The sequence below is a fragment of the Artemia sp. Qi Xiang Cuo genome, unplaced genomic scaffold (genome assembly GCF_049724085.1).
Source record: "Artemia sp. Qi Xiang Cuo unplaced genomic scaffold, ASM4972408v1 HiC_scaffold_3025, whole genome shotgun sequence".
NCBI lineage: Eukaryota > Metazoa > Arthropoda > Branchiopoda > Anostraca > Artemiidae > Artemia > Artemia sp. Qi Xiang Cuo.
In genome coordinates this window covers 1021451-1046490 of record NW_028300420.1, presented here as the reverse complement: position 1 = coordinate 1046490, position 25040 = coordinate 1021451, and the positions used below count along the sequence as shown (strand labels likewise).

The 25040-nt window shown below is 35.2% G+C and overlaps 1 protein-coding gene across 1 annotated transcript in view; it reads right to left on the bottom strand.

Moving 5' to 3' along the window:
• LOC148938687 (uncharacterized) overlaps positions 1-25040 on the bottom strand; it is a 45063-nt gene that overhangs the window by 10034 nt on the left and 9989 nt on the right. The window contains exons 2-6 of the mRNA XM_089107615.1: positions 22851-23078; positions 8632-8790; positions 7499-7665; positions 5452-5564; positions 2133-2315 (exon numbers count right to left, since the gene is read on the bottom strand). Coding sequence (XP_088963741.1) covers positions 2133-2315; positions 5452-5564; positions 7499-7665; positions 8632-8790; positions 22851-23078 — 850 coding nt within the window. The remainder of the gene's footprint in view (positions 1-2132; positions 2316-5451; positions 5565-7498; positions 7666-8631; positions 8791-22850; positions 23079-25040) is intronic.

Genomic DNA, 25040 nt, shown 5'->3' with positions numbered 1-25040 from the left:
AAAAACCGGTTCTATAATGCGTCAATGAATGAACAAATTGTGCCGTAGGCTCTATCATATAAGTAACAAAGATATTATCACAATAGTTGACAGTTTTCATCACCAATAGCACTTTTCTAAAAAAATTAAGCATAACAGATACCTGTAAAACAAGACAGCTTTTATCATTGCACTTGTAGCATATACCGTGGTCATAGGTGGGAGGGGCTCGGTGTTTAGTCTTTCGTGACGGTACGTATCAAAACTTGACATTTATTAGTCCAACATTGTTAAATGTATTAATATGCTGATAGAAATCCCCTGTCCTGACGGAGTTATTAATAGAGTAATTTTTTATTGATTAATTATTTTAAATTGTAATAATCCTATCGGTGTCCATTGACTGCACTATCATCTTATCTATACTACTTTATCGAGTTTACTGAGTACCGAAATTAGTAATGGGGACCCCCGATTGTATGCACCTTTGAATTTCTTAGGTACCCAAATTACCAAGTCGCTACCCCGATTCCAGATGTGTTGAGGTCCAGTCCGTTTATCGTAAAACTGACTCTAGTTTTACCGAATAGTTGTTGTTAATTTAATAAAACACAATGAAGAATTTTACCACCTTTTCCCTTAGCATCACCCTTAAATTAAAACAAAAAGGACTTTTTGTCTTTTCTTTGTTCTAATCCTTCCTTTACTAATTTTATTTATCCTTATTTTTCATTCTATTTTTATTTTCCTTATTTTTGTTTTTATATTCTATTGATTTTACCCAATTATTTCGCTCATATCCATGGGATTGTTCAAAGTTAAGACTCAATCAAATGTTACATAATTTCTTTGAATATACTGCTTTTCCATTTATAATTAAAATGTCATGAAAATATATAATATACATTGAGTTAAACTTTGAATTTGAGTAAAACTATGAATTGAGGCAGTGAAAATATATGTGTACTAATAAAAACCCAATGATTTCAGCTTCACGTTTGGAAGCCTTTGTCAATGTAAAAAAAAAAAAAAAAAAAAAAAAAAAAAAAAAAAAAAAAAAAAAAAAATCGAAGAAAATAACATTAAGAAATGAAAAAAACGCTAAACAGCGAAAAGCAAAAAGTAAAAAACAAAATAAACTTATATCTGATAAACTACAGTTGTTATCGGGAATTCTGCTTCCATTTGGGTTTAGATATATTTTTCATTGTCTGAAAGGCTTCTGAAAGGCTCCAACTTGTTTTTTTTCAAAATCTACTAGACACAAATACGATACCGATTAAGACACTTAATTCTTCTATCAACTAAATAATTCCAAGAAAGGAATTTTCACTACCAAAACAGAAAATCATATCAAAAAATTTAATTTTTCCATTTAATATATTCTTGTTTATTATTAATGTTTTATCAATACACTTCCAGTATATTTTTTACTTGTAACTAATAGGTAGTGAATTAGCTAATCTCAATCTTTTTTGTCAGCATCTATAAACCTTCCTCAGAAATCCGGGGGCTCCAATTAGCCCGGCTAATAAAGTCTACACTAGTACATTCCTTATTTTAAAGATAGTTGAGGATAGGTACCCACCCACGGAGATTGGGAGATGAGCCCAAAGCTAATACAGGTTTTTTTCATAGTATTACCTCGATCAATTAAATTGAGATTTCGAATGCTCTTTTCTTTGCTCACTCCATTATTAGATAGATTTTATTCCAAAGAGGTGGGGGAATCCTCCAAGAATTTACAGTTTGGTTTTAGTTTTATATATATATATATATATATATATATATATATATATATATATATATATATATATATATATATATATATATATATATATATATATATATATATATATATATATATATATATATATATATATATATATATATATATATATATATATATATATATATATATATATATATATATATATATATATATATATATATATGTATATATATATACAAAGGTAACTTACCCCCTTTATAATTAACTTGGCCGTTTACTTTTCCCCTCCTTCTAATTGCTTTATGCATGCTTGTCTGATGGACCACTTAGTTTTTATCACAAGCTAATTCTTTTACTTCTTTATAGTGTATACTTTATTCAGATATAATTCATACTCAAGTATTATACGTTTTTAACTTACTATTTCTATTCTTAGAAACTGCTTAGCATGATGGAAGCAAGCTTGTAGCAAATCTGGAAGGTCATAATGTTCAGCAGCACAAATTAGGCCAGGGATGGTTGAACAGGTCAATGGAACAGACCCAGTGTGAAGATAGTTCAATAGGAGTCGGAATGTGTCTGGGTCAAACTCTATAACAGTGAACTGAAAATAAAGTAATATCATATTTTTCATATATTTTGTAATAATGCTATAAAACTCTAAAATAAGTAAACTATATAAAACATTGCCATAAGATATTTGCTAGGTACATATAATGGTACTCAAAAACATGGCACTCTTATGTTCTGCACTGCTACTTTTCATGGTTAGATAGAATATAGATTAATCCTTAACAGCTCCAGAATGAAATTATTTTAAAAGGAGACAGAAAGTATATGAATCAGGTTCTATAAGGATGAACCGAAAATAAAATTCTACGAAAATCTACGATGTTTTGTTTCAAAATTCTACGAAAACAAATAGTCTACGCCGATTCTTTTAATGTGGCAATTCGGCGCAATAGCGGCGATTTGAAAAATCCGATGTGCAATCACCTCAAAAAAGTGCCCAAATAAACGTGCTCCATCCGGAGAAAGTGTTAACGAACACTCTTCCAGCATCTCACTTAGTTTGAAGCTTAAGCTTCGGGAATTTCCGAAGAAATTCTTATAGGTTTTGTATATTTTTCAACATGTACGCTGGGCGGGGGGGGGTCTGGGTTTATAATCCTACTTGTTTTTGTTTTGTCAGATTATCTACTCTATGCTAACAATTAATGCTTAATTAATAGATTTATCTTTAATTAACTGATTTCTGTTTGCAGGTCAGTATTGTATGCCTGCAGAAGGCGTGGATCTTACTCCAAAAGCTAAACTACTAACAACAGAAGAAATTCTAAAGATCGCCGAGTTATTTGTCCAAGAAGGGGTGGATAAGATAAGATTAACTGGTGGGGAACCTACATTCAGGCCTGATATAATTGAAATAGTCAGTATGTATTCATGGTATATTTTTAAATTGTTAAATTTTAGCTTGTCCAAGATATGAGTTTAATAAACCATTGAAAAGCGAATGCTGTCAATTGAAGCTGAAACTCAAAAAAAAAATCTTGATAATAATATGTTTTTTTACGCCAGGGGTGTTTGCATTGAACCAGTAGCCGTAGAATATTGAGAAAATGTCAATTTGAAACAAAGTTTACAATTTTCAGTGTACTTTTTAAGTGACAAAAGAGGTTGCACCACAGCATGGGGTCAATTTTTGCCATTTTTTTTGTTCCAAAACAATGATTTTGGGCAAAAACGGTTTAAATTCTGTCAAGTCAACGCTCTGAAGTGCAATCGATTTAGAACTGCTGAAAAGATATTTATATAAATCCTCAGTTTCAAAGATCATACTGCCGCACGATGGCTTATTCGTCCCGATAGTGCCACCTATGCCCCGAAAAAAAAAGATAGTGACAAAATGAACTTTTATTATAAACTCCTAGGACGGTAATATTATACAGTATTGTACAGGTTGTATAGGTTGTAATATTATACAGGTTGTACAGTATTCTTTTCTAAAACTTTTGTGATACTAAATACGACGATATTACTGTCGCATTAAAAAAGTAACTATAGTACAAAGCGTTAGCCACACAGAAAGAAGTGTATAAAATGTTAATCTCTTAAACAAATTTAAATATTATTGTCTATTGTATATATCAATCTCAGAGTGCTACAACACACGGTTATACTACAAATCGAGTTAAAAATCAAAATACGAAGGTTATACTAAAAATTCGAGTTTTTAAGCCATATTAAAGCCACATTAAATCAAAAAATGGTTTAACACACATGGATGGTTCAAAATTACGGTACCATAATTCAAGTATTTGATATCTTTTGACTTTTCTTAATTATTATTATTTATTGAAAAAACCGTCAAGCAGTAGACACTGCAAACAACAGAGGAAAAGCGAAACAAAAAGAGAAAAAAAAACACTTTGTTTCAATTTTGGCACTCGTATGATATACGCTCTACCTAATGTTCTTCTAATATTTTTCTCTGACACTCAATCATAAAAAAAAGAAACAAAAAATTATTTTTTTAATGTGGTTTTATAAACACTCTAATAAATCCTAAGTAAACAAATCCGACGACATAAAAATATTTTTCTAAAAAAAAAGCTTGAGACACATAGAACAGTTCCCAAGAGCATATCACCCCTCTGAGATTTGCTGCAACGTTGAATAGAAGCATAATTAATCTTTAACAAACTTAGCGGGGTAAGATTCTCTACCCCTTTCTCTTCAAGAACTTCCAGCAAACCACTATGAGTGGGAGAAGAGATGCTTTGTGCAGAAGATTAAGGCTGAAGGCTTTTTCATATCCTTGGACTTCTTTACTTTACTACTGCTATTGCCACTAACAACTTTCTGCAGCACTAAGCTGCCTGAGACCAGAACAGCTACGCACACTCCTCCTTCACCCCAATCTATTCAAAGTCCTTCTCTTTATACACTCACAAGAAAATGTCCCTTAAGTATTTCCTTACGCCATCCTCCCGCCCCATTCGGGGACAACCTTCTTTTCGTTTGGCCCTAGACGGTTGGCCAACAAGGACAATCTTTGGCAATCTTTCATCCTTCTTAAGCAAAACATATCCTAGCCATCTCATCCTTTCTCTCATTATAGCCCTAGAAAGTGCGATTGAACCATATTTTTCGAACAGCTCACTTTTTGAGATACGGTCAGTCAGTTGGGTACCCAAAACAATCTGTAGGTAATTTTTCTGAAAAACACCTAGCAAATCTTCCTCCGTCTTTCGATTATGAAACTAAAATTTAGTACCAGTTATTTGCGCACTCATATTGGATTTTTGATTGAGCTACATTTGATTGAGCTACATTTGAGTTTCATGGTCATAGCAAAGTAAAAGAGGGAAACAGAAAGTTAAAAAACTGGATAAACATTTTAGAATAAAATCAGATTTGAATACAAATTTTTAGCATAAAACTGGAACCAAAACATCAAACTTAATTGCCATTATTAACAAAATATATTGGCTTACATTACTAGTATTAATGTACAAAACAATCCAGTTCAAGAATATTTAACTTTATAGGTGTGGCAGTTACATTAGAGAAATTTGATATCAATTCTTGGGGGGGCAGCGGGAGGGTATCCTCTTATAAATTAATCAAGATAGTTATTAAAATCAGGCTTAGAAAATTCTAAATCATAGGGATAAGCTTTTCAGCGTTGGGGAAAGGATTAAAAGATAGTGAGGGATTTAAAGACTCTTTTTACTTACTTCAGTTTGCGCCAATTTACTTCTGTCTATTTTCTGAATATCTGCACAAACGCTTAGTCGAGGAACAGCAAGGTTTATACCATTTCTATCTCTGTTTTCTTTCCCTTCTTTGCCTTGGAAAAGAAAAAGTTTAGAATGCTTTACATTTTGGAATCAGCTGGGACATTTTTGACTTAGATTAAAATTATGGTTTACTCTATATAAATCCGCAAAGCTGAAAAAGGAAAAAGCTGAAGATAGTATCTGAACTGCTTCTTCACAATGTTCCATGTAGCTCAACACCACACAAAAAATAATCACTAATCTGCTGAGCCAACATAATTTAACCTTGTATTTTTTACAATTATTATTAAACTGGCATTTTTTGCAAAGTTTCGTCCGTCCAAGGAAGGGGGAGGGTCATCTAAAACACAACTTTAGAAAGTGGGCCACTACTACTCTACTACTAGCTCTGAAATCTTTCCAGTTACCCACCCTTCTTTTAAATACAGACATATAAAAATTACCCCTCTCCACTCCCCACAACAACGCAGAGCAAAAACAACACAAGGAGAAACTATTAACCCAGACAAATAAATCATCATGTAGCTCAACTCCAGCTTATTTCGGCCATTGTTTAAGTGGGCGTTCAGACGCTGGATTCTGTCTCAGACTCTGTCTAAGTTTCCCGCTCAGAATGGTTGAAAGCTGAAAATAGGAACTATCGAGCAACATTTTAAGAACTGAAAACACCTATTTAGGTGATAACTAGGATTGTGAATTTGCTATTTCTGAAAATACCTTGGACTTTTAACCATTCTGAGCAGGAAACTTGGACAGAGTCTGAGACAGAATCCAGCGTCTGGACGCCCACTAACTAAAGTCATATATACACAACCCCAGAAAGTATTTGGCCGCATAATGTCCAAATCCAAATAAATAGACCAAAGTAATTTCATTTTCCTTGCTAAAAATTAAACAAACCTTACCCTTTTTATGTATTCCCTGTGATAAAGTATATTACAGTGTATTTTGTGAGCTTGTATTCTACAAGCCTAAGCCTTTACATTCTGACGTAGTCTTAATCCAAAGGTCTTGGAATAAAGGTTTCCTTTTTCTAAAGGAAGCGTATTCCCTTATAAAAGGAAATATACAGATTTTTTATTTCCTTGCAAAAGAGAAACACAACTCCCCTTGTCAAATAAAATTTACGAAAGAGTATTTACTCCAGGAGCAGCTACTTCCCATGCACCAGTGTCGCTACATATTACTGCTAACATTCGCTTTATAGATGACATTAATAAATAACGCGACCGCATGCCAGACAATAGTAGAAACAAGTTTTAGACAGATGGTAATGTGATCTAGGCAAGAACTAAAAAAGAGCCTTTGGATATGCAAATATTTTTACTGAATGTGAAAGAGTATTTCAAGAAATACAAAAAGAATTTCAAGCTCTTCTTATACTTTCTGTCTTTTTGAGAATCTCCATGCGAAAATATTCCTTTTTAAAAGCTAATCTTTTGCTTATAAAATCCCAGTTATAAAATATACTTAAAAAAAGAAATTTTAAATTAAAAATTTAAAGAAAAGTAAAAACAGTTTTCTATTTTCTCTTTTGTTATAAGAAGATTTTTCTTTTTTCTTCTCAAATCTTGACAATCAATTTAAGAAGAAACCAAATAATCGGTTGTCGTTAGCACTCTATTTGTAAACAATGTGAAAATGGTTAAGATTTTTAGCCTGAATATTGATTAATTGCCCAGTTTAGTAATTTAAAATTATATTCAGTTCAAAACTCAAGATTGAGCAAACCGAAACTTATAGCAAACTTGCGTGGATGCCTACTTCTTTTCTTTTGCCGGTAGTCTGTCAAATTTATTAGGTAGCATATATGGTGAGAGCCCGACCCTACTACTTTAGCCAAAAGTTCGATAACCGAGTCTGTATTGTGTACGGTATGAAAAAAGATAACTTTTCATAGCCTGATTATTAATCAAATATAAAGTTTAAACAAATTAAATTAGTACACAATTTAAAACTAGAGATTCAACACGCTGAAACTTACTACAGTCTTGCGTGGATGCCCACTTCTTTTCTTCTGCCGGTAGTCTGTCAAATTTTTTGGTTAGTACATTTGGCGAAGCCCCGGCTCTACTACTCCAGCCAGAAGTCAGATTCCCAAGTCTTGAAAATGCCCGTATAACCATTGGGGAGTTTGGAACACTCTTGGGCCTAAAATATAAATTTTCAGGCAAACACTTGATACATAGATTTAGAACCAAAATAGATACCAGATCTGTATATATAGAATCGAATGTATGTCTATCCTGTATGCATTACTACATTGTTCATCTTATCGCCAAGACACTTTAACAAGTTGTTGAGTATACTTTTGCAAAGGTTTTAGATACAAAATCATCCCCACCTTTCGGCCCTCCTAATACTTTTTGCGCTGACAGAAATAAGAAATTTTTTTATGGATAACCTTTGCTAGCATGCTATTATAAACGGCAAGAGTATGCTCAACGAAGTCTTTTAGATATTCCTGGAGGGAAGTTCCCCGCTGTAGGAGTCCTGGTTGGCAGCACTATGGCAAGCAGATCTCATCGACATAGTTTGAAAACCACAAGCTAAAACAGGTACTGTCGTGTGTAGATTATATTGCAAATCCCATCAGAGTATCACCAGGTTCAGAATTTAGTATACTGATGTTAGCATCTGAACAAAATAGGATCTGTAGTCTACATATTTCTATGATCAATTTTTTTTTTACATTTGAAATCTATAGTCATGGAAACCCCACGATATTAAGGGTTGGAGACAAATTTTTAAGAATATGGCATTGACCTTTACAGTCCCTAATATCGGTGCTGATCTCCGTTTCATGACCCTTAAGCCAGGAAGTGTAATGGGGGGAGGCAACCATCATGTGCTTTCACATACACTTCCTGTTTACCTTCCCAGATTTTTTTTTTTTATATTTCTCCCTCATTTAGAGCTGGATTGACTCTGGCTGAGCTTACAGAGTCACACCATTGCCTCCCGTTTGAAACCAAATAACCAGCGACCCCAGGGCTCGAACCCCTGTCCTCATGAAGTTTATACGAGTTTATAGACGACTATCTCAAATTCCGAGGTGAAAGCCCCCCAAAAAACGGACTATGACCCTAAGAAAGGAAATAATAAAAGGAATAGTACCTTGGTTGGTCAATATCCGGAACCTGTAAGAAGTTGGAAGATTTTGGACGTTGGGATGGACTATGCAAAGTTGGCACAGCTCTGGCCAAAATTTCTGCGACTGGAACTTGCGGAGAGCCAAATCCAGTACATATGCCATACAACATCTCTTGGAAGACTCTATAAATGATTTTTAGTGTCAACTGATAGTCCTTAAAGCGCATGTATTTTGGTTTAAGCATTCAAATTTTTATGACTTCAATGCATTTTTGCTGAATTTTGAATCTACTGAAACTTGAGCCATTAAGAGGAAAATTTTCCAGACATTATAAATGACAGCAGGAAAAACTCAAAAGTAAGATTCGTTAGTCGATTTGGTTTTAATACGCCCGCCATCTGCTGGGGAAAACAATTGATCGTTTTCGGTGTTCATTTATGATCGAGAGTGTAGCTGGTTTCATTGTTAGCGTTACAATTAGTTTATCATAAAACACCTCTTGAAAGGTGTTTTACCCCCCCCCCCACCCAATGCTCATATAAAAACTCACTTTTTAAGCCCCTCTCCCGTTTCCTTAACGGTTGTGCAAAAGACCATATTCTATTGTTGGGCATGTCAAACAGCGTTAGTATATGGATGAACTCAAGATAAGTTGCCCAATGTTAAAAAAAAAACGTCTTGAGTTTCATAAGCTTATCGCAGTTGATTTTTGTAATTTGTGGTGTTCACAAGCCTATTACAATTAATTATATAATATAGTAGATAGTTAGATATATAATATAGTAGTTATATAGTAATTATATCGTTATAATATAGTAAACAGTTATTTATATAATATAGTATATTATATATAATACAATATAGTCTATACTATATATAATATAATATAGTCATACAGAAGACTATACCATTTTCCATGTTTAAAGGAAACGTGACATTTTTAATTAAGTTTATTTTTATGTTTCTTGCCTCCCCCAGGCCATTCAGCGTGTCCTCAGGTGGTAATAGGGGAATGCCCAATAGATATGTATGGTACCTCTACAGCAGACAGGGACCAAGGGGGACCATGTCCCTGGGGGTCTATAATAGGAGCTGGGAAACCCTTACCTGTGGTCATAAATACAGGGAGAGGACGAAGAAGATCCTTAATATGCAATCTCAAAAGGGCCCATTGGTGCGTCCTCAAGTCCAATATGTTACAAACCGTCTCACATTAATGGGTTAAAGTGCACGTTGATGAGAACACCATCGTGGGAGGATCCTCTATAGGAGGACAACTGTGGCAGGGCGTAAGATCCAGATCTAAGGACAACGGCCTCTGCTAAGGGCTGCCTCGACCTTTTTGGGGTACCTGCAAGACTGGGGACCTTGGGGTCAACTCTATTCCCACTTGAGGAGTGGCGCCCCTCGAGGAAATTATAGCCCAGTAAACGACACAGCATTCGCACGGGATTCTGACTAAAGGACAATTCTTCTGGGCTTGGTATGTTTTGACGGGCGTCTTCGGGCTGAAAAACCTCTTCCTAGCTAATTTATCTATTATGGGCTGCCTCCCCGTAGTAGCATAATACTTGTAGGCATGAATATAAAATGAGTCGGAGGTAATAGGCTTGAGATTGCCTGTGCAGGATTTCGACTCTTGTTGATAGAAGAGCATCGCTAAGTGCTGAAAACCATGTTGTGACCAAGATGGGCCCAGGATTGCACAAAGCCTTCATTTATAGAGGTCCCAGGGAATTCTTGCTGTCCGGTTCTAAGCCGGCTTAAGCACTTCGGTGTATACTTGAGAAGATATGTGATCCCCGTCCTGCACTGGTATCCGGGATCATTGCTTTTCCTGAGGCGAAAATAATTTCAATGATTTAAAGAAGATGAAAATTGGAGCTTGGAATGTTACGACATTAAAAAAATGAATATCGTATCGACACTTTGACTTAAGAATTTAGACTATTCAAACTTAATTTATTAGGAGTTTCAGGAACTTATATCCCAGGGGTAGGAAGCATGAAATTAGGTCATATAGATTTTGTTTACTCAGGCAGGAAGGATTGGGTATATAGACTGGGAGTAGGCCTAATGGTAAATAAGGAATCTGCTAAGTCTTGTTTAGACTGGGAAGCTATTAATGATAGAATATTAATTGCTCATTTTATGATTAAAAAGGTCAGGGTATCAGTTATAGTAGTATACGCCCCTGTAGAACAGACTGACGGAGATACTAGTGACTCAGATGAATTTTACTTAAAGTTACAGGAGCAAATAGACAGGGTCCGAGGTAGAAATATGATGTTATTACTGGGAGATTTTAACGCCCAGGTTGGTAGAAATGGGGATAGATGGTATCCTAGCCTTACTAATTTTGGTGTAGGAAAAGAAAACAGTAGTGGAAACAGACTTTTGCATTTTTGTAGGTATAACAATCTAGTTATAACCAATAGGGTGTTTGGTCATAAAATGGCTCATAAGTTAACATGGTATTCACGTAATGGTAAGACAGCAAACCTTATTGATTATGTTATTGTAAACCAAAGACTGGCAGGATCAATAAAAGATACTAGGGTATATAGTTACTGATGCTAAAAGTAAAGATCACCATCTAGTAGTGTCTAGGGTTAATTTAAAGCTGAAATTTCGGAGGGGTAACTACCTCCTGTGAAATTATGATGTTGGTAGACTCCAGGATAAGAATTTGAGAGAAACTTTCCAGGTACAGTTGAATACTAACCTTCAGAGTTTAAAATTTGATAATGTGGAAGATGGTTGGAATCACTTTAGAAAAATAATTTGTGAAGTTGCTGAAGGTGTCTTAGGGAAGAAACCTAGGACTGCAGCTAAGAATATTAGTGAAAAGCTTTATGTTTAATAGAAAGGAGAAAGGACTTATACAAGAATTATCTGAGTGAAAGATCATAGAAAACAAAAGGAATATAAAGAAAGTACAGAAAGCATTAAAATATGAACTAGGGAGGTGTGAAGTGGAGGCCATGGATAAAATTGCTGAGGATCTGAAAGATGCAGCTAGACGGCATAATGGTAAAGTATTGTGCTGGCATGTTAATAAATTGAGAGGGAGTAGTGAATCTGGACTTGGTCCAGTTAACGATATGAATGGGGCCGAAATTAGCGATAAGGAAAAAACTAGAGAGAGATGGGCCGAACATTTTGAGAATTTGCTTAACCGAGATAGAGTTGCAGGAAAAGATATAGAGGAAAATGAAAAAGTTTGTGATACCTTGGATGTGAAAGAAGATTTGTTTTGTGAGGAAGAATTAGCGACGGTACTAAAAGGATTAAAAAATAATAAGGCTCTAGATGCTGATAGTGTGGTAAATGCGTTTCTTAAATATGGTGGCTAGGAGGTTATAAATAAATTACTGATGATTATGAAAATGATTTTTGAAAAAGAGAAAGCTCCAACCGACTTCAGGAAAACCTTAATTAAGCCACTCTATAAGAAAGATGATAAAAGTGAATGTGGTGATTATCGAGGCATTAGTATGGTCTCTGTAGGGAGTAAATTACTTAGTAATATGATACTTTTTAGACTGAAAGATGCCGTAGACAAAGTTTTGAGAGAAGAATAGTGCGGTTTTAGAAAAGGTAGAGGATGTGTCGACCAGATTTTCACTCTTAGGCTAATAATTGAGAAGTGCCTGAGCTTTCAAACACCTTTGGTCCGCAGCTGGTTTTGTATTAAATCAGGAGTTAAGCAGGGTTGTGTTCTATCCCCCTTTATATGGATTATTTTGATGGACTTTGTTTTAAGGAGCACAGGAAAGGCAGTGGGAGACCACGGAATCAAATGGGGAGGAAAAAGTCTCCTGGACTTGGATTATGCTATTAAGCATCCTAGATGAAATTGTGAGCAAAATGAATGAACTTTTAGAGGTTTTGAGAGTTCAGGGTGCTAGAATTGGTTTGAAAATTAATGTTAGGAAGACTAAGTCACTAAGGCTAGGAATAAGTGAAGATGAAAAGATGACGTTGGGTAATGAAAAGATTGATCAGGTGTTAAAAGCAGAATATCCACGGCTCAGGGTATTTTTTCACGGTTAAAAAAAATTTGGAAGAATAGGAAGATAAGTCTGCAAACCAAGATTAGAAAATTAAATGCCATAGTGATGACAGTGACCAAATATGATTCTGATGTATGGGCGCTCCGAAAAGCGGATGAAGATTTGCTAGATATTTTCCAGAGAAGTTGCTTAAGGATTGTTCTGGGTACCCGGCTGACTGACCGTATTTCAAACAATAGGCTATACGACAAATGTGGTTCAATACCGCTCTCTAGGGCTATAATGAAAGAAAGGTTGAGGTGGCTAGGGCACGTTGTGCGGATGAAGGATGACAGATTGCCGAAGATTGTTGGTTTTGGCCAACCGTCTAGGGCTAAACGGAAATCAGGTCGTCTCCGTTTGGGATAGGAGGACGTCATTAAGAAAGATTTAAAGGAAATGGGAACTTCGTGGGCGGGTGTAAAAAGGGAGGCTTCGAATAGATTGGGGTGGAGGTGGAGCGTGCGTAGCTGTGTTGGCCTCAGGCGGCTTGGTGCTACGGTGAGTTGTTAGCAGTAGTAGTAGTAGTCGATAGCTTAAAATAATATAAATGATAGATAGCTTAAATATAAATAATAGATAATATAATATAGTAGATAGCTTAAAATAATATAGATAATATATAGCTTAAATATAAATAATACATAATATAATATAGTACATAGCTTAAAATATTAAAATTAATAGTTAGCTTAAATATAAATAATAAATAATATAATATAGTAGATATTTAAAATAATGTAAATGTAGATAACCTAATTAAAATGCAAGTATTTTAGTTCAAAAACCCAAACTTTATGACTTCAAATACAATTTTGCTGCATTCTCAAGCTATTGACATTGTAGCCATTCAGAAGTAAAGTTTTCCGACGCAATAAAAACAGCAGAGCAACATAAAAAAAAAAGATTATTTGCTGATTTTAATGCACCAATCATTTGGTAAAAAAATCCATGTTTTTTGGGGATATTAAATAAAAAAACAAGTTTTTTAAACTGAAAGTAAGGAGCGACATTAAAACTTAAAACGAACAGAAATTATTCCGTATATGAAAGGGACTGTCCTCTCCTCAACGCCTCGCTCTTTACGCTAAAGATTTTTATTGTTTTAAAAAATAAAGTTGTGAGACAGAGTCAAACTTTAGCGTAAAGAGCGAGGCGTTGAGGAGAGGACAGTCCCTTTCATATACGGAATAATTTCTGTTCGTTTTAAGTTTTAATGTCGCTCCTTACTTTCAGTATAAAAAACTTATTTTTTTTATTTAATTTTTGAACGTTTTTGAATAAATGCAGGTTTTGATCTTGGCTCACCGTACATGAATAATTAAAAAAAAATTCATATTAATTTACTTTTATTTAGTTAAATGGCTTTCTCGAAACTTGTTTAATTTTATTTACGAACGTTTTTATTAGTAATAAAAATACGTATATGAAAGAGACTGTCCCCTCCTCAACGCCTCGATCTTTACGCTAAAGTTTTTTATTGTTTTAAAAAATAAAGTTGTGAGACAGAGTCAAACTTTAGCGTAAAGAGCGAGGCGTTGATGAGGGGACAGTCCCTTTCATATGCGGAATAATTTCTGATCGTTTTAAGTTTTAATGTTGCTCCTTACTTTCAGTTAAAAAATTTTTGAAAGTTTTTGAATTACTGCAAGTTTTGATCTTGGCTCACCCTACATGAATAATTAAAAAAAAATTTTCATATTAATTTACTTTTATTTTGTTAAATGGCTTTCTCGAAACTTGTTTAATTTTATTTACGAACGTTTTTATTAGTAATAAATATACGTAGCTTACGAATTAACGTACGTAACAAACTTCTATATTCATATATTTTTAATTAGTTTATTAGGGGATTCGCCCCCCAGTCAATACCTTTTTCTTTAAGTTAAAGTTCAAATTTTGTTAAAATTATTTAAAAATGACCCCTTAAAAACAAAGGCAGTTAATTATAATAAATAGCTCTTATGAAAGTGATAAAAAATCTTTGGCTTAAAGAGCGAGGTATTGGACTAGGGGTTGAACCCAATCATATATATAATATTTTCTGTTCGTTTGAAGTTTCGATGTTGCTGCTATTGCAGTCGAAATACTTGTTTTTTTTATATTAAATTTCTGATCTTTTTTTAAATAATGCTGGGAAGTCCGGCGTCCACTTTATAGCAATGTCCCTTCCCCCATGAAAACATCCTTCATGGAAAGATCCTCCCACATAACCCCTGACCCACCCCTCTCCCCCACAACCAGGAAAAATCTCCCCAGAAAACGTCTGTATACTTCCAAATAACCAGTACTATATGTTAACAATGGGTAAAATTCATAAGTTTCAGCCCACCCCCCGGGAATTTAGGGGGATTAAGTCATCCTAAAAGACATACTTATTATATTTTCGAACATGCTGAACAAAATGGATCCTTCACAATTTTGATCGGGAATCTTTGGGAAAAAATGAGCATTGGAGGGGGTCTAGTGGCCCTCCATTTTTTTTTGGTCACTTTAACAGGGCGCTAGGACTTTCAATTTACGGTCTAATAATTCCTCCTATGACCTTCTAAGATAACTGGGTCGATACGATCACCCCTGGGAAAAAAAACAAACAAACAAACAAATAAACACGCACCCGTGATCTTTCTTCTGGCAAAAAATGCAAAATTCCACATTTTTGTAGATGGGAGCTTGAAACCTCTACAGTAGGGTTCTCTGATACGCTGTATCTGATGGTGTGATTTTCATTAAGGTTCTGTAGCTTTTAAGGGGTCTTTCCTCCTTTTTTCGAAAATCAGCCAAATTTTTTCAGGCGCGTAACTTTTGATGGGTAGAATTAAACTTGATGAAACTTATATATTTGAAATCAGCATTAAAATCTGATTCTTTTGATGTATCTATTTGTATCAAAATACTGTTTTCTAGAGTTTCGGTTACCATTGAGCCGGGTCGCTCCTTACTTACAGTTCGTTACCACGAACTGTTTGATTAACGTATTAATTCGAGTGTGGAAAATGTAAGGTTTCACTGTTAGTATTATAGTAAAATAAAAAATAAAAAAATAAAATAATTAAGAGAATACATAAAAAAAAGCGTAAAATAAAAAATAATATTGGTGGAACCCTTGGTCCCAGTTTGTTCAGATAAATGTCCTTCTCAGATTCTTTTCTTTTGGTCCCTTAATTATTCTCTTCCCCTAGAAATAATTATTAATTTTCCTTTTATTTTGGTGGAGCCATTTTCTGTCCTCCTAATTGCGTAGTTGGTTACATAGACCACGAGTTTAAGTGCGCAGTTGGGGATGTTTGACCAGTAACTTAGTAAGCCCTCGGATTGGCTGGAAAAATTCATTACCACCCCATGCAGGCACGCGGCTGGCTGAGCGGACTGGGGAAAATTGTTCCTTTTTTAGTCCAGTTCCTTTTTTGTGGCGTGACTGATTACAGTAAGATTTTTTATACTATATAATCTTTGACTTTATAGTCTAGGTCGAGTCTAAAGAGATAGTTAGAAATATTACCGGTACCCCTTGGCCTTAAAGTGGCCCCTGGGACCATTCGATCACGCTATAGTACCCTAAGGCAGGGTATATTGTAAATCGGGCACAGACGCGTACCCGATAAGACACGGAACCGTTGGAGTAAGCGCGGGAATCCCACTAACATTTGGGGCCGGCAAGGGGTTCTCCCCCTCGAGTAAGTGGCATAGCAACCTTTTTGCGCCATTTTTGCACCACTACGTGGTGACCCCCGTACCTTACCCCCCAATAAGTGGTGGTAGCAAAAAAGGAGCTATCAACAGCACTGATAGTAAAAGAATTTTGCGTTTTAAAGGAGACGGGTTAATTTGGCCTAGAAAGTAGCCTATTGTGGTAACATATAAAAAGACAAAAATACACAATCAGTTTATAGAATTATGAAGGTCTATAATGGGCTGTGTGCCTTGTTAGACAAATATAAAAAAGAATAACGTGAAATTAATGAGTCGAGTTTGCAGTGGGGGAATCTCCATATTAAAAAGTATTACAGGGTTTAAGGATATTTAAGAAAACGTTGAAAGTTAGGTTATTATTTGAGTGAATTGGCGGACTTAGATATAAATCTTCAGTGACGAAGGTTATAAGAGTATTGAGGACGGCAAATTAAGAGAATTTGTCAGTTTGTGCGCAAATTGGACAAGAAAGGTGGGAGGCACCTATCCTATTGTGTAATCTGCCCAGGAGGAGATTATATTTGGAATACGAGTATCCAGGGAGGATACGTGATTTGTTTTACAGGGCAGTTCCCCTGTTTTAGTTTAGTCCAGCTAATTCACTAGTGGAATATTTGAGCAGTTTTTCAGTTTATTTTCTCGTCCAACCCCTATTAATTCATTTTTCGGAGATATATTTCACTCGCATAAAACTGCTTGTTGTGAAAGAAGTCGTTAATCACTAATGAAGTTTAGATATTCCGGTTATTTGAAAATTGTTTAATCTAATTACACGGAGCTGATAATTGACAATATTAATTGCGTACCATAATTTTCGCGTGGCAGTTTTTGAGTTTACCACGATTGACCAATTAATTAAGAGATAATACAATCGGAAAGAAGTACACGCGATAAAATGAGGGGGTACGAAATAAACAAGGAAGAAATAATGTGTGAAAAAACAAAACGAACTCACCCCTCAGAGGCTGTGCCAAATGAAGGAGAGCTGCGGGATAGAGATAGTATAGATATGGAACAAATGAATTAAGAAAATGAATTAAGAAGAAATAATGACAGATTGAATTTGGAAATAATGTCGGACAGAAATGAGATGGACTGAATGTCAAGAAGAGAAACTGAAACCCGAAGAAAAAGCAGGAAAACGTGGAGAAAGGAAGATTTAAAAACCATTGAGATAGAGCAAAGAGAGTAGGAGAAAAAAATTCAGGCTGAGAAAGGTCAAATTAGACCGAATAGAAAAGATGATAAAAAGGCTAGAGTAGCCTATAAAGGAGGAGAAAATTCGGATAGAGGACGATCACATTTAGAAAGTGAATTAAGAAGAAATAATGATAGACGAAATCAAAGTATTCCGAGTAGAAGGAGCAGTGTTGAATCGAGATCCAGCAGAGCCTCGCGAAAAAGTACCCAAATAAATATGATACAACGTATATTAATTTCATGGAGAAAGAGAGGATAGCCAGAGAACTTCATCAGGTCCGTATGGACAAAATTGAAAAAGATAGACAAGAAAGAGAGGATAGCTAGAGAGCAGAGAGAAAAGAATATTAGAATAGAGAACGAAAGGAAGAGGCTGATAGGATAGCCAGAGAACAAAAAGAGGAGGAAGATAGAATAGAAAGAGAGAAAGAGAGGAAAGCCAGAGAGCAAAAAGAGGAGGAAGATAGGAAACAAAGAGAGAAAGATGAAAGAGAAAAAGAGGAAGAAAGACAGGCCCGTAGGGAGGCCAATAAAAATATTACCAGGATGTTTCAAAAACAATTGACAGACTAATGAAAACTCCTTGGAGAAATTCACAAAGTGACGTTTTATCACAAGTTACTTCTAGGCTGTCGGATAGCCATAATAATTTGTCTAAGGATCAATTGCGAGAAAATGAAAATTACCAAACATTAAATACTTTTCCGAGAAAATATACAACTTCGCTGACTACGGGGAAAGGTGGACCGGCCCATAAAACAAACTGGGAGGCTACGCCGCCCTGTCGGAAAAATGAAATGCTTGATACTCAAAATATTGATAATCTGGTAAAATTTGATTCCTCGGAGCCTTTTCCTAAAAATTGCCATAATAAAGATGAGAAAGTAACCTATAAAAGAACGAATTGGGCTATAGCACATAATCAAGGAAATATTGACGAGTTTGTGAAATCAAATAAAATAGAAGAAAAATTAAACCGAAAATTGACCGAAATGGTAATTGACTCAGGGAGTGAGCAAACTTTTGCGGGAATGGACCTAATTAAAAAGACGGAAATAGACCATAAAAATAATATTACAACAGTGTGTTATTATGGAGATAAGCACCAATGCCCATCTGCTTTGGTAAGAATAAAAAATTGCAAAGAAGGACGGTACGGTCCAGAGAAAAACAATAAAAGTAGGCTTAGTACCTATGCTAGCAGTGCATGTTTTAGTAGGAGGAGACTTTGGAGATATCGGGAATCGGAAATCCAAATTTCCAGAAAATGGAAAACTTGAGAACACTTTTAACGAGTGTGAGACGCCAAAAAATGTTTCCCAAAATGAAGCACTGATTGTACCAAAGAAAAAGGAGACGAAATTTATTGTACGCGCTTTTCCTCAGAAAGTTCGAGAAATTTTAGTACAATATGAAAAACCAAATGTTGGAATTCAGTTCCCATTTGATAACAAATATTTGTTTCTGCGGTAAAAGTAAAGAAATCTAAGAGGGAGAAAAGAGATATTAAACAGAGCTACAATGAAGAAAAGCAGTCAAAGATGGTTGACACTAGAGTCCAATTCAAATTTAATAATGATCTATTTTGCGCGATGGAAAAAATTGAGAAAAGTGAAAAAGAACAAATAAATGTAAAAAAGAGACAAAATTAGGAGATTCAGCCTGCAATGGCGAAAAATAAAAAAAAGTTGGATGGGCTGTGTGCCTTGATAACATAAATAATAGAGGGGACAAAGAGGTCCAAAATCCACTGGGAAAATTACGAAATTACAATAAGACAGAAAAACTTAGGAGGGAGGAGAAGACCCATGACAAACTAAGAGAAACTACAGATAATCCTGACATAGAATTGACTTGTCAACAACGGGTTACGGAAAGATTGAAAGGTACTGAATTTTGGGTTGGATGGAAGAAATTTGGGAAGAAATCTGATATTGGTCTGATGAACTCAAAAGAGGATTTGTTCCTTTATGAGGGGGACGAATCCCTTGGGGAAGAACCCCTGCGGGAAGACGTGAAAGATAGCCCTTTTCCTCAATGCACAACTGGCGGACAAGTTGTGATTCCTTTACTGAAGCCTTGTCTTTCCAGTCTTCAATATTATTTTCATCCCTCATCGCCGAACATTATTCATTAGATTATTTTAGGGGATGGGGCCCAGAGAAAAGTGATTCATGGTTCGCTCAAAATTTTACTTCATTTCCCTGTACCCCTATCGTTGTCACTGGGCTTTGTATTTTCGGCCTTAGATTATTTAAAATTATGCCAAGGGGCAATTTACTTTTTATTGAGATGTGGATTTGTTTCCACAAATAGAAATTACGAGGTTAGAGCAGCCAAAATTTTTAATGGTGGCTGGCATCATCGAAAGTGCCAAGATCTGATTCTTTGCTCCTCTCAAATGTAAATTCGTGAGAGCGAGAAAATTTTTGTTTTAGATTGTGCTGCGCAAAATGAATTTCTACGAATCTTGGAGACTTCAACTTTCAAAACCAAATGCAGATGCTATACGATCTAGACCATGGTGTTCTACGGTAGAGACGTGGGGATGACGACGAATCCTGAGCCAAGCGGTGGAAGTACATGCATGGGTGGAAGAAAGAAGAGAAGATACAAGTTTGATGATTTTGAGTTTAATGTTATTTATTTTATGTCTGAGTTTCCAGCCAATCCACCAGAGTAGCGGCCATTTATCTTAGGAGGGAGGTGTTGAACCCTTGGTCCCAGTTTGTTCGGATAAATGTCCTTCCCAGATTCTAAAAACAAATAAGTAGAACAACAGGGAAATTTTTATACAAGACAGTGGAACGCAACTTTAAATGAATATTTCGTCCCTATATCCAAGGGCCGTCCTCAGCAAAACAGACGAAGAGAATAAAAACAATATAAAAGAATCTTACATTAAAATTCAATCATTAAAACTGAAACGTTTTTTTTTAATGTTTTAAAACAGCCCTAATATCCTTATTTCAGGGAAGTTCAACCAGGATTGAACTTCCTTGAAGTAATGATATTAGGGCTGTTTTAAAACATTTAAAAAAAACCTTTTTTTTTCCAGCCCAGTATTTTAATATTTTTGACGGGATTTCCAAATCTACGTACATAACAAAATTAGACACATAATTAGGCTAAAGGTTCTTCTCCCCCTCAACCCCCAAAAACAACAGTGCCTCTCTTGATTATGAAACAAATTATGATACAACAGTATTTTTATAATGATAATTATATGCGTTCTGTTACGGTAGAAAGGTAATGTAGTAGATTTCCCATTGTGAAAAATTACTTAGGTTCATTTTTGTGAGTGAAACCTATGTTAGGGATTGACTTCACTACAGCATGTATAAAACTTGCCGTCAGGGCATCAGTCTCATCAGCCTTTTTCAGAAAAACTGCATATAGGTTACTATTTTTCAACTTTTTCAGGGGTAAGGAGCCTTCAGAACAATCACAGAGGAAAATCTCCCATCATACTACCCTTGCGAGAAGATACGAGGTTATTTCTATGAAAAACTCCAAAATTGCAGTGCAAATTAAAATAAAAAAGAATCTCAAGATTCAGGGGGGGGGGGTTAAAAAGAATGACAAAATCTCTTAATTGTCTAAATTTAATTCAAATATTAGAACCCAAAGAGGAAACAAAATAAATGTTGATATAGTTTGAAAGGAACATGAAAGACCCAGATCAGGAACTGGAAATCATAATTGCTTAGAGTTTAAAAAAAATATGTATCGGTAAAAAAAAACAGCACGCGTAGAGCAGGTCGGACTGTAAGCATTGACTGGACTGTACGCTTCTTCCTGACCCATGGAATTAAAGCTGTCGATGTCTGCAGCGTTCAATTTCCAACCAAACATGTATTCCCGCAGCTTTTACGCTAATTTTTCTTGATTTGGAGTTTAATTTTAAATCAAAGATATAAAATTGTGAAGCAGAAACCAAAAATCATAATTGTTCAACCGAGGCCATGTCAGAAGAGGGGACAGGGTTTGACTCCTCCCCTCCCCCAAGTTCTGACCGACTCGTAACAACGTAACAAAAATGCATATAAAAATAATTTTTATGCGTTTTTTTCTTACCCTAGCCCCCCCCCCCAATCCTCCAAACAAATATTCTGGATACATTCTTCCTCAGCACTAAAAATATACAAGCTCTACAGGTAGACGTTATAATCGGAAACTATCGGAACATTAGTCTAAAATCAAGTTTGTTTCACGATCCTAATTAACTAAAGCTATCACGTTGACAGATCAAAGGTTCATATTCCTTGATTAGAAGCTTGATTGTTAACCAACTAAATTGCATGGACTTAAAATCACAGAACATAAGTATTGAGGGTGCCACAAGCACGCGGTCTTTAGTCAATATTATATAGTCAAATCAATTTATTGGGTTTTATATCCATTGACAACTAAACCCAAGCGAGTGAACATACTTACTATTCAAAAGGATTTTTTTTTTGTCAATTCTTAGTTCAATAAGGAACCTTAACATACTTTTAAAGCTAAAATTTCATCAAGCGCTTTGACGTGATTAAATATCAAAAGCTTGGTGAACTTGGCTTCTAAAAGCCTTATATATGTCACAACAAATAGTTAAAATCAGTTTAACTTAAAAAGTTTGCAGGGTGATTTCACTGCAGTAGGGTAATTATCTTCGCCCTAAAGAACGAATTTTATGATATCTCTAGCGTTGCAAATCCCCTTGCAATTATTTAGTTTTGAATGTATTTTGCTGAATTTCTGATTTGTTTTGATTAATTGTGCTATAAAAATAACTGATAAATAACATTATCACCGAAGAATTTTTCCTTATCGTTAAGTTTTAATATTTTTATCCTATACTATATTTTAAATAATCACTTTCATCATCATTTTATTATTAATTAACATAGTTTACTACATCATTATTTAATTTTTTCTACATTAATATTCTTCTTATTTAATCTTACCCTATACTGCATCCTACATCATCAGTTTCATCACCATTTCATTATTATTTATTATAATTTACTATATCACTATTTATTTTTTTCTATATTAATATTCTTGTTATTTCATCTTATCCTATACTATTACCTGCTTCTCACACCTAGTATGGCCGCACACTGTAAAGGATTACCTGCTTCTCACACTTCATATGCCCCACACACCGTAAAGGATTATCTGCTTCTCACACGTAGTATGGCCCGCACACCGTAAAGGATTACCTGCTTTTCACACCTAGTATGACCCGTACACTGCAAAGGATTACCTGCTTCTCACAACTAGTATGGCCGCACACTGTAAAGGATTACCTGCTTCTCACACCTAGTATGGCCCGTACACCGTAAAGAATTGACTTATTTTTCCCTTGGCCGACAAGGAACGTCACGTCAAACAACATCGGTGGCGAATGATCTTGATTATGAAAAGATCTGTTGAAATCCTTAGCTAACTGTTCATAACCTTCAAACTGATCCCGAACTGAATCTAATAAAGGACTTGATGGCCTCATATGACCTATGGGACGCCAAGATCCTCTCCTGAAAAGATAACCAAAACATTAGTCAATATCTTGTAAAAAAGAAAACTTAAAGGGGTAGCTGCCCCGCTTGTGTTACGAATCGAATCAATGAAAGTCACAATGCCTGCGGCAGGTATACGGAAATTTACTGACAAAATTATAAAATTAATCTAAGAATTTAAATACAGATGTATTTTTTATAGTTAGAAAACCGGTGACTTAATTCTAGTAGTATGCTAAGATTACGGCAGGCTACAGCTATATTCAAAGGATTTTATTTCAAGATTAGGTACAATTCCGAAAAAAAAACCATGAAAAATAGGTGGCTTATTGTACACTAAATGATATAGCAATGCTAAGATTACGGCAGGCTACAGGTATATTCAAAGGATTTTATTTCAAGATGCGGTGCAATTTAAAAAAAAAACACGAAAAATAGGTGGCTTATCGTACACTAAATGGTATAGTATATTTGAAACACAAAAGCCACACGGGCCAAGGCTCACAAATGCAGTAAAAATATTAATAGTGGCATATAAATATTCTAGACAAGGGCGTATGCAGGATTTTGTTCGAGGGGGGGGGGGCACATATACACAACAAACATCAAAATTTGTTTCTCTGCATTTTTGTTGCGTTTTGACGAGTCGGACTAAATCTTCTTTTTTTTGTGGGGGGGGGGAGATAGGGTTCATACTAGTAGCCTTCCGTCCCTGAATATGGCCGTACTTCCAGACAATTATCTATATGTTATATATGTCAAAAATCGATCCACCCATACTTACCAAAGTTAGTAACGTTAATTTGCCATTATTTTTCACGGTATTATCACTGAATCCCTCCCAATTGACCCTAATCAGTATTAATATATCAATATACCAAATGATCCCTGTCAATATATAAATATCTACTATCAATTTTAAATAGTTTTCTCCTAAAATTTAGAGTAGGAATTTTGGTCTTTATATAATGGGAACTAACGTCGCTGACAGATGGTATATAAAAAAATGACCTTTGCAAAGATGCAGCTTGATCTCACCTTTTAGGGCTATAATGAAAGAAAGGTTAAAATGGCTGGGCCATGTTATACGACTGAAGGATGATAAGATTCCCAAAGATTATGCATGTTGGCTATAAAGCTTGGAAAAATGAAGCTCTGAATAGATTGGGTTGAAGAAAGAGCTTGTACAGCTGTTTGGACCTCAAGCGACTTGGTGCCGCAATAAGTATCTAGCAGTAGTAGTAAGTTTATATAGTAGAAAACTATAAGCGGTGACAGTAGTTTTCTGACACATAGCTACGATTTTTTCAATGACTTCCCTGGAACTTCCACTGGAACGTTTTTACGGGTTCAATAGCGGCTAACTAATGTGTACTGTGGTTTCGAGTTCCATACAAACCCGATACCTCGTACAACGGAATAATTGCAGTGAATTATTGCTAAGAAGGATCATATCCAGAACCTGAAATCATAATTTAAGTTTGTTTGTCAAGTTTTTTAATCACCTAAAACCGTCTAAAGTTGGAAATCATATGCATTTTTTAATTAAGGTCCGTTTGAACATAAGAACCCAACAAAAGATTATTTCAAAAAAGTAAATTTATTTTCAGAAAGTGCATACTTTTCTCTATTTTTTTACATAGTTACCAAGTTTTTTTTAAACACTTATCATACCTCTCAACTAATTTTAAAGTAAAGTCTTTATAAGAAATTGCCGCCGGTTGTTTTTACGTCATTGTTATCTTTTTAAGGGTTATCACTGAGGTGGAAGCCCGTTGAATTGGAGACGAAACATGGGTTCCGCATATCACGCCCAAATCGAGGCAACAGAACATGGAATTGAATTGAATTTATTTATAACACGTTGAATGGGAACACACACACTTCCCTGAAAATTTGAAGGCCGAATATCCTCTCTCCCAGCGCAAAATCATGGCGTCGGTGTTTGGGAATAGGCATGGTGTTTTTTTGGTCGACTTC